This window comes from Diospyros lotus, chromosome 6, assembly GCF_014633365.1.
Source record: "Diospyros lotus cultivar Yz01 chromosome 6, ASM1463336v1, whole genome shotgun sequence".
In the NCBI taxonomy this organism is placed as follows: Eukaryota; Viridiplantae; Streptophyta; class Magnoliopsida; order Ericales; family Ebenaceae; genus Diospyros; species Diospyros lotus.
In genome coordinates this window covers 9079639-9090509 of record NC_068343.1, presented here as the reverse complement: position 1 = coordinate 9090509, position 10871 = coordinate 9079639, and the positions used below count along the sequence as shown (strand labels likewise).

At 35.5% G+C, this 10871-nt stretch overlaps 1 protein-coding gene across 1 annotated transcript; it reads left to right on the top strand.

The window, feature by feature from the left end:
- The first annotated feature begins 1353 nt into the window (after nucleotides 1–1353).
- LOC127804091 (uncharacterized) lies at nucleotides 1354–10219 on the top strand. The gene is made up of 4 exons (XM_052340822.1): nucleotides 1354–1526; nucleotides 1630–1728; nucleotides 1962–2034; nucleotides 10047–10219. The coding sequence occupies exons 2-4, from the start codon at nucleotides 1644–1646 to the stop codon at nucleotides 10057–10059; spliced, it is 171 nt and encodes a 56-aa protein (XP_052196782.1). The 5' UTR covers nucleotides 1354–1526; nucleotides 1630–1643; the 3' UTR covers nucleotides 10060–10219.
- The last annotated feature ends 652 nt before the right edge of the window (nucleotides 10220–10871 follow it).

Genomic DNA, 10871 nt, shown 5'->3' with positions numbered 1-10871 from the left:
AGTCTTATATTTTATTTTTTAAATTAAAACTAACAAGTAAATTTGAATATAAAAATTAACTATTATTTTGCATCAACCATACTAGGAATATGCGCACTGCGATTTGATTGGTCTTAACCATTTTTAGCATACTAAACTGTTAGTACGATTTTCTAACCAAATTAGATTGCGTGTGGCCAAACCGCACTGCATTTGCGGTCTAATTTGGTGCAATTTATCGTGATTTGAAAATCTGGTATAAATGAGTTTTAAAATCACTAAAAATGTTATTTAAAAATAATAAATAAATATACAAATATTGATAAATAAAGATAATTGAAGGTAAAATAAATAGGAGCACAAAAATAAAGACAAAATAGTGTAATTAAACATACAACATTTTAGGGATTGGAGTGTCGATTAAGGTTGCGTGGGTGGGGGAAGGGGCTATTGGGGGTGGCTTTTATAATAATAATTTTTTTTCTTATTTTCTTAGGCGGTTCGGTTTTAAATAGAATTACCAACTGTACGAATCGTGAACCGCGTGATTTATACAACGTCTAAATTATTTTTTATTGCAAAAATAAAAAAATCAATCGGTTCGGTCTGGTTCGATTCGATCTGGTCGGTTTTCACAGTACACTGATTTTTGTTAACACTCCTAAACGATACTTTTATTAACGAAATTAAGGGTATTTAAATTCCAATATAAATTATAAAACCTAATTGGACTAAATCTAAAACCTTGTCATATCCAAAATCAAAGATGTTCCAAGATAGTCATCAATTTAAAAATTTGTTAAAATTAATTTTAGTTTGATCTTAGTATTAAACTCAATATTAAAAAAAATAATTTTTATTTATGAAATTCTTTATTAGTCTTGGGATGCCTCTCTTGAGGAGGTTTCTGGTGTTCAATTTTACAATTTTCGACAACAAAGATAAATCCGAATCTAATTCACAATAACTATACAAGGAGTGAATTCGAATTCTTTATTAATCTTGCACACATATTACGTATGTTACAATTTATTCTCAAATTATAGTTTCCAAATTAAAAAAAAAAAAAACCTTCATTTCTCTGCCCCTCTCTCTCCTCTCATTATTATTTTTTATCTATAAAATATATATTTATTCGTCTTCCTAATTTTTAAAATATTTTTATTTACTCATTTATATATTTCAAGATTTTTTTAAATACCTCTACCTTTCAATATTTTTTCATTTAGCTAATAAGTGTAGTAGTTCGAGGAAATATATATATTTTAATTTTATTTTTGATTAAGCATTATATTTTAATTGATCTTATATTAATATATAAAAATGCATATAATTATATTTCTATATTTGTAACTCTTTAGCCGTACACTAATATTTGTCACGCTCTACATTGAATCTTCCCATCTAGCTAGGCAGAAGACCGGGAGAAGCCTCGAAGGCCGATGATAGCCCCGTTGAGCGGTATTCTAAAGGCGGCAAATCAAGGGGTAGTGGGTAACTTGCAGGGTCCTGGGTAGTGGGTAGATCTCTCGCCGGACAAAAGGAAGGTAAGGGGAACTCAGCATATTCTCCCCGTCGGTGGAAAGGGTAATTAGCGTTTACATGTATAATTGTCTTGTCTCGCCGTACTCAATTTCGCTCTCTTAACAGATTTTCGAAGCGAAATGAATTGGGTTCAGCGCAAGGTCTATCTCTACAACGTCACTTTTGGTTTATACATGTTAGATTGGTGGGAGCGTTTTCTCTTCAGTATCCTCATCTTGATTGATTTGGTCGTTTCTCGATTTATTGTTTGTTTGAATTTTAGGGCTCAACAGATCTGCCCGGTCTCAAAATTGTGCAGATCCCTTTGGGCTGTTGCCCCGCTAACTGAGTTTGATATTGTGAATCATTGCAAGAACTTGCAATTTTTTTTTTTTGGTGACTGATTAACCAAGCAACGATAATTTGAAATGAAGTTATGGTTTTCTTATCAATTTTAGACACTCTGGTGCTGGTGTTGATGTGGTTCGTTTGCTACAATGGGTTTCGATATGCCACGGAGTTCTACAAAAGGTTCCTCACTCTGAATTTGGAAAGTTGTGGACTGAATTTCGAATTTTTGATTTCCTTACTTACGTTGCTCTCTTAAATTAAGGCCATTGCTATGATTATCTCCACTATCTTTTAAATTGGGCTTTAGGATCCAACTAAGTTTTTAAATGACTATTTCTACCTTTTAACATTCTAAAATGTTTCTGCCTCATATGCCAAATTTCGTTTACTTGTCATGACCTTCCCAATTGATTCACTTCCTGAGTCCCCGGATCAGTTAGTCTGTACAGTTGCTGTATAACTTACCAACATCCTGCCGTTCCCCAAAAGATATACCAATAAGCTGTATGGAGAATGGGGGTGGCACTGTGGTTGCAGTTATAGGCCTGAATCGTTCGTTAATAACCATGCACCATCATAGGCACACATTTTAATCTGTCTGATTTTGTGAATTATTGTTTCAGGAAAGGAATGATTATATATCTATTGACAATGTTGTACTCCTGACTGAAACTCATGTCATAATTGAGCCTCAATCTGGTGATTGAAACTAGCTAACCAGTCAGCTGGCATTTCAAATGAACATACTTGATTTAAAAATTACTGAAATTGTTTATTTTTGTTGTATTTTCTCTGCAAAATACACCCTGGTGGAGTTTTTTTATTTTTTTATTCTGAAGGTATACAACATCATTACATCTCATGCTGCGGGTTATTGGTGAAGTGAACTTTTCAAATTTAGCATTTGTTTTTACTCTTTTGCGACACAATTTTTGTTTTTATCAATTATAGTTTTTGATTGGATTCAGGATCTCAGATCATACTTTTTCCGCCACCATTTGTTAAGAGATTGATCCATGATAATTTCTCCAAGTCTAGGGCTTATTAAAGCATTTATCTAATATACTTTATAGATTTGGATTAACTAAATTTGAAATCTCTATATTTATTGCAAGAATGTATTCTTCGATAGTACAACCCATAGGGAAGAGAACAATATATAGGCTAAGGGAAGGGCAAATTAAGAAAGCTACAAAATCTCTAATCTAGGAAACAATTTGAAAGAGGAATCAACTATGAAAAGGAAACAATGCAAAAGGAAATATTTGAAAATCCTTTCCAATTTGAGTTTGATACTATCGATCTTCTAACACTCCTCTTTAAGCTGGTGAATAGATGTCTATAATTCCTAGCTTGTTAACATTTGCTTCAAAGTCTGGCTTTGGCAAGGCTTTTGTAAAGGGATCAGCTTCCTGCCGCTTTGTTGGAATGCAGTGCAAGGTGAATGTTCCGTTGTTGATCTCTGATTTATAAAAGTTTTTGTCAATCCTCACATGCTTTAACTTGTCATGTTGAATAGGATTATGAACTATGCTGATGGCAAATTTACTATCACTGTATAGTTTTATAGGCTCTTCCATTGGAATAGATAGGTCTTGCAACAACTTACTAATCCAGATTAATTCCCACACCCTTTGAGCGATTGCTCTGTATTCAGCCTTGGCACTACTTCTTACAAATACTGTGTGTTTCTTGCTTATCTAGGTCACCACATTTCCCCATACTCTTGTGTAATACCCAGTAGTTGATTTCATGTCTTCAACTGAATCTGCCCAATCTGCATCTGCGTAACACTCAACACCTTGTTGGTCATTTTTCCTAAATAGTAAACCCTTTCTCGGAGTACTCTTTAAGTAGCGAAGAAGCTAACTCACTGCTTCAAAATGTCTCTTTGTAAGAACATGCATGAATTGACTCACCACATTGACACAATAAGCAATATCAGGTCTAGTGAGAGATAAGTAAATTAGTTTCCCCACAAGATGTTGATATCTCTCTCTTTCAACTAGTGGAACCTCTTCGGTAATCTTATGCTTCCAATTTTAGTCTAAGGGGGTCCTTGTAGGTTTGCATCCCAGTTTCCCTATCTCCTTCAGTAGATCCAGGGTGTACTTCCTTTGGGAAATAAAGATGCCCTTTTTACTCCTAGCAATTTCCTTCCCAAGAAAGTATTGTAGGTGCATGAGGTCTTTTACTTTGAATTTTGCCTGCAATTGATCCTTGAGCCTGATGATTTCTTGCGTGTCATCCCCCGTAATCCCCATATCATCTACATAGACAACGATAAGAATGGTCCTTTTCTCATCTTTAGACCTTTTTACAGGGTATGGTCAGCCTAACTTTGAGTGTAACCAAATTGCTTCATAGTTGTACTAAATCGAGTAAACCACACTCCAGGAGATTGTTTCAGTGCATACAAGGACTTTCTCAGTTTACACACCATGCATGCTCTATCCTCTTGAAGCCTAGGAAGGGGTCTCATATATACTGCTTCTTTTAAGTTTCCATTCAAAAATGCATTCTTTATATCCATCTGGTGTTAATCCCAATCCAGATTGGCAGTGAGAGAGATAAGGACTCTAATAGAATTTAACTTGGCAATAGGAGCAAATGTTTCCTCGTAATCCATACCATAGGTTTGAGTATACCCTTGAGCAACCTGTCTTGTCTTCTATATGTCTATTTTTCATTAGCATTCAATTTTGTAGTAAAGACCCACTTACACCCCACGACCTTTTTCCCCCATGGCCTTCTTCTCGTCAAGTAGTGGAACAATTTCCCGAGTCTTGTTCTCATTTAGAGTTATCATTTCCTCCATTACAACTGCCTTCCACTTTTGATCCTGAAGGGCGAACATTGTTAGGAATCTTTACATGGTCTAGTCTTGGAGTGAATGCCCTGAATTTCAGGGAGAGCTTAGAGTAAGTAAGATAGCTGGATATGGGATACTGAGTACAAGACCTTACTCCTTTTCTTAGGGCAATAGGTATGTCAAGATCATCAACTATACACTTACCTTCCCTAAGCTATGCGTCTTCCATTGGATTTGGCTTCGAGTTTGGTGGTATGTGTTACTAAGGAACTCATGGTCTCCTAGAGTAGACTATAAACTCCTCTTGAGATGATTTTCTAGTTTCTTCCCTTTGACCAGTCACCATTCTGGGATCAATTTCAAATTATTAGACAGAGAGGTCTTGCGATGTGGGATTAGGCAACGAAAGAGAAATTGGAAGGGAGATAGGTGGATCCCAATGATGATCTTCAGTTGAGCTCTCCCCTTGAAGTGAAGCATTGGGGAAGAAGGGTTAATCTTCTAGAAATGTGGTATCATAGGAAAATTGTTTGGAATTAGGGCAGTAACACTTGTACCCTTTTTGAGTGGGAGAGCAGTCAAGGAAGATACATTTATAAGTGTTGGAATCGAGTTTTCTGCAAGTAAGACAAGGATTATGGACAAATATCATGCACTCGAATATTTTGGGTGGAAGGGAATCAAAGAGATGAACTGAAGGAAACTCTTGGTTTAAACAACGGAGAGGTAGCAATGAGCACAACTTCCCCTCAAAAATGGTTTGGAACATTGGTAGTGGACATAAGGGAGCGGGCAACTTCAAGAATATGACGATTTTTTCACTCGACAATACCATTTTGTTGAGGAGAATAGGGGCAGGAGCTTTGATGAAAAATGCCATGTTCAGTAAGGTAGGCATTTAATTCGTGGGTGAAGTACTCCTTCCCATTGTTAGAATGAAGAATTTGAATAGATGATTGAAATAAATTGGTAGTAAGTTTTTGGAATTGCTTGAAAATGGTGTTGGTTTTGGATTTTTCTTTAGGAGCTAAGTCCAGTGCACACGGAGATGGTCATGTATGAAAGTAATGAACTAGCGAGCTCCAGTAATGTTTGGCACACGAGCTGGCCTCCAAATGTCACTGTGAATGAGATGAAAGGTTTGGAGGCATGGTAAGAGTGGCTTGGATGATGTTTGCAAGATTGTTTAGTAAAGATACAGTGCTCACAAATGAAAGAAGAAACATCTTTATTGAGAAATAAATCTGGGTACAAGTACTTCAAATAAGTAAAGTTTGGATGACCAAGACGATTATGCCAAAGGAAAACATTTGAATCAGAAACACTAGACAAAGAGAGTTTCTTGAATAACGAAACTGATGATTATGATGAATGGCCTTGAGGGTGGATTACCAAAGAAGTGAATCATCAGCTTGTTGGATTATGATGAACTGTCAATCATCAGCTTGTTGGATTATTCCTAACCATTCATCAGTTTTGTTATTCAAGAAACTCTCTTTGTCCATCGGAAATAAGTAGAGAGCCTAAAATGTCGACTGACGCTTGTAAATCGTCAACAATTAGTAGCCTTGAGGGTGGATTACGAAGGAAGTGAATATGTCCAATTGATAGTTGAGCATGGATTGATAGTTCTCTAGGAGTAGTCAACCACTAGCCCTAAGCAGTTGACAGGTAGTGAGCCAAACCCTAAGAAATTAATTGCTAGTACTGTAGGGGTACCATTAGTTGACTGATTGAGTGAGTAGGTTGAGGTTGTAGTAGAGTGTGAATTGTCGACTGATGATATGGAACTGTCGACAGTTACATCTTGAAACACAAATTGTTGAGATTTGAGTAATAATTAAATAAAATTATTGTACCCATAGAGTTTGATTGTTAACTGAAGGATCTAAGGTGATAATTAAGCCTGGTAAACCTCGAATAAGAAAAATAAAGTAAATAGGCTAAGTAAATTAAAGATAGTTGCGTGATGGACCTAACTGTGCAGGTCTTTCTTAACTGGTTTATTTTGAAACAAGATTAAATTCCACATACAATTAGATAAATGAAAATGAACTGAAATTAAAAATGTAGTTTTGAAATAAATTGATTGGAGTTTCCTTGTGATTTCCCGTTAAAGGATCATGGGATTGGGTCCCGAGAGGGCAAGATCCAACAGAAACCATGAGATGGGACATGTAATATAGTAGTCCTGCTGAACATATGATTATTGATGAAGATGATTGGAGAGCAAGGATTAGTATAGCTGACTCTACCTAATAGGATTTAGTCTTGTGATATGATCATGGTGATCTTTGATTTGAATTTGAATAACATTAACATGGGGCAGTTTAGTGGAAATTGAGAGGATTAGATATTCTTAGTTTGTTTCTCATAGGATTAATTGATACTCGCACTTTGTGGGCAGCTGTTGGCATTTTTGGTGTATTTTGTATGGGCATTCCATTACCGTGGGGAAGGGCATCTCACCATGAAAAAGAAAAAGGACTTAAGGTTAAATTATTAAAATTATGCAAAATATTTTGTTACCCATGCATTGAATTTGAGAAACAACTGATTCCTCTCATTCTATGGGTAGTTTCCTCTGCATCATGGGCAGTTTTTGATTATCTTCTTCTTCTCTTTTACTTTTTTTTTCTCCTTAATAAATGTTTCCTAAATGCACACTTCATTGATTATTGAAATAATTTACGCACAGAAAACAACAACAATCACAAACCTAAATCCCACCATGTGGTGTTGGGTGTATGAATTCTAAACCTGCATCTTTTCCTATCCATGACTCTCTCTCTCTCTCTCTCTCTCAACTTCTAGTTTATTCACTTGCCTCACATTTTCTATTGGTCTTCCTCTCACATGTCGAAATCATTTTAATTGTGATTATCACATTTTATCTTTGATATGTGTCATTCTAACCTTATTGTGTATGATCTCATTTCTTATTTTCTCTTTTCTTGCTTGACTTACATAACCATATTAACATTCATGCATGGAAAGACATATTTTCATCATCAAGGACATTGAAATGAACATCATGCATGCTTGCACATATGCCTCTAGAAATCATTAAAATTTCAAGTACTTTGGATATATGGGAAATTCAGCCATGGAAAACAGTTAGAATTAAGAAACACACGTGTAGCTAGTTTCTGTAGCTATATCCGTTTCACATTTGTCATCATCACTGGCTGCCTAGTTTAGTTATCTTAATCTTAGTTATATTCCATTACCACTTGGTTGTCATTGCTTGTGGAATTTATACTCTGTGAAATCATATTTCGTCTGGGTGTGCACAAATATGACTTGTAATAAATGAGTGTGTGTCATAAACTACTTTTTTCCATGCAGATATTATGAAGTTCACTAATTTGAAACTGTAGATGTCCGGATGCTTGTAAGCATCACAAGCATGACTCACATGACGAGTTTTTATATCTGAAACTACTATTGGCCATCTTAGATGCACCTGATGTAGAAATCCTATCAATGATGTTAGCTTTTACTATAGGGGTTCCCATTATTACTTTTGTACAAACTCCTGTTATGATCACGTAGAACAGTATCTAGGAAACTAATGAGAAAGCCACCTACATTTGGTTTGTGGTGTTTACTTTTGGAAAGTACTATAGAATTAGAAGATTAAGAGTTGGATAAAAAGTTGTGGGGTTTCTAGAGTACAACTCAAACTAGGTAGGTTTCGGGAGTGGCAGCTTGTACGCAAAACAACAAAAACTGCAACAAGCAACCTTAATCCTACTGAGTGGATTTTACATGGATTCTAACAAGGACCCTCATTAAGAGACTCAACGACTTTTACACTGGCTGGGAGCTTGCTTGCAGTAATTGAGTTAAATTCGTTCAGTTTTAAAAGTCCATGCTTGTTGAGCTTTCCTCATTTAATCTATTAAGTTTGAAGAGGATGGGTAATTTTGGAGTTTCTATAGTTAAACTTGGGGTAACAAAATGCAGTTTTGCAAGCTATGAGCTATGATAGTATTTGGAATACTATTTTTGGTTCTTGTGAAGATAAGGATGAGAAAAAGGAGTAGAATAGAGAAGACCAAGGGCTTCATTACGTTTCTGAAACTCAACTCTAGAATCTTTAAGTAGATATTTCTAAATTTCATATTTGACTTTAACAGTATATAAGCTTTTAAGCTTCTAATAATTGTACTTTAAATTGAATAGAAATCACATGAAAGATTCAGAACCGTTGCTTGACATATATTATGTATGACCTATGGTTAAAACCTATAGCTTGTATCAGTAAAGTCAAAATTGGTGCATGCTAGTAGATCCTTGTCATGACCCAAGGATATAATAGTAAATATAACAGAAATTGTAGTTTAATTGCAGTTATTATTTATAGTTAGGAACAATTATTTGTAGTGGAATATTATTTACAGTTATGAAGTATTAGAAAAGTAGTGGTAACTGTTTTGTAAACTGTCGGATAGCTTTATATATAAAGATATATCACAGTGCGGAGATTATCAATCAATTATCAAGAAGTTATTTGAAGTCTCTCTCATTTTCTCCCTACGTATTCTCTGTTCTCCCTATTCTTTCTCTCTTCCTCTGTTCTTCTGAATTCTCTCTCTCTTCCAATTTCCACTCAAAACTCTAGGTTAAACCTAGATCCCCGAGATTCCTCAAACAAATAAATTGTCATTTCAAAAGAGCAGGGGCCCAAACATTATAATGGTTCTTTGGGCCAAAAATGGCTTCTTGACATGTTGTGGGACCCTAGCATTCTTTTTTGATTCCCAATAGCTACTAGACTTTGATGGATGTGGCATCTATATTGCAGTTTAATAAGTTGATGCCTAGCACTTGTAAATTGCTAGTTGTCAAACACAGTCCTAAGCAAGTAAACTTCATTTTTGTTATGTTGAGTATTTATGTTTCAAAGATAGCATTAAGTTGCTAGGTAAGTATATAACATGAAAAACTGAAAAGCTAGATCAGTTATGATCATAATCTTATTGGCATCCTCCTTATTTTGTTTTGAAGATGCAGATTGTGAGATTAATTAGGTAGTTGTTGACAATTGCTTCAGTTTCTTGTTGGATGAACTGGTTAAGTAAATGTTGGAAATTTGCATTTGAAATACATTTCATCGTCATTATCATCACAGGTCTTAATCCCGCTAGATAGGGTTGGCTACAAAATAGAGGAGCTATTGAATTTTGGTCTAGAATTCGTATTAAAACGTTGGAAATATATCTTCTAAAGAATATTTTATGTGCCAGGACCTTTTTTTTTTTATGTGATTTAACTTGTTCATGCTACTGTTTTTATCTTGACTATTCCTGTGTAAATGCATCCCTATCCACTGCGATATTGGTGTCTGATCTGTGCCATCTTTTGTCCTGTTCAGGAATTTTTGGTGATTCAACAAAGCCTAGGAAGGTTCAGATCCTTATTGATAATTGTAGTTTGGGATTGTACTACAATAGTTTAATTATTTCCATGCTTGAGCAATTTCTCATTTCCCTAGAATGTGAACTTGAAACTTCACACTATTTTATGTAACTTGTGTGTTTTAACTTCTCTTTGGTCTCAAATTTATTTATTAATGGTTTATTTTCTTAACTTTTTTTTTCTACTGGTGGTTTGTTATCTATTTACCGAATGATAATAGAGCTGAGCATCCTAATTTCCAAAACATGTGTGAACCAAGTCATACAACCTATACTGAATGCGTGTTGTGCGTGCGTGGGAGAGAGAGAGAGAGAGAGAGAGAGAGTTCAACTTTTGAACACCAAATTGTTGGGAACAGAATCTCAAATATCTCAAATAGGTAGATACCTTAGTTTTCAGTTCATTGCTGTAGAAACTCCTGATTGACTAATATGTTAATCATTCAGCGTCTTTACTCTCGTGATTCTGTGCTTGATAACGTGAACCCCTTGTTCTCCATCTCTCTCTCCCCCCCCCCCCCCCCCCCCCCCCTCTCTCTCCATGGTACTACCACAGTTGAACTTTGATGTTTTATTCACTAATGGGTTTGGAGAATTACTTTGGAGTTTGAACAGACGGGGGCCACGGCCGTCTCTTCTGCATTCAGTTTTCATCATATCTCTTGCTTTCTGCTTTCCAGTTTTTCCCTTTTGCTTCATTATTATTGCTGGGTGTTGAGAAGTCTGGGGAAGGCTTGGGACTTGGGAATGTATTGATAGCCTCAACGAGGCCATCATGGACA

Bases quoted from the DNA above. Each gene is read 5' to 3' on its own strand.
- LOC127804091 (XM_052340822.1), top strand. From the start codon at position 1,644: ATGAATTGGGTTCAGCGCAAGGTCTATCTCTACAACGTCACTTTTGGT. The intron at 1,729-1,961 runs GTATCCTCATCT...TATCAATTTTAG, and splicing joins GTGGGAGCGTTTTCTCTTCA to ACACTCTGGTGCTGGTGTTG.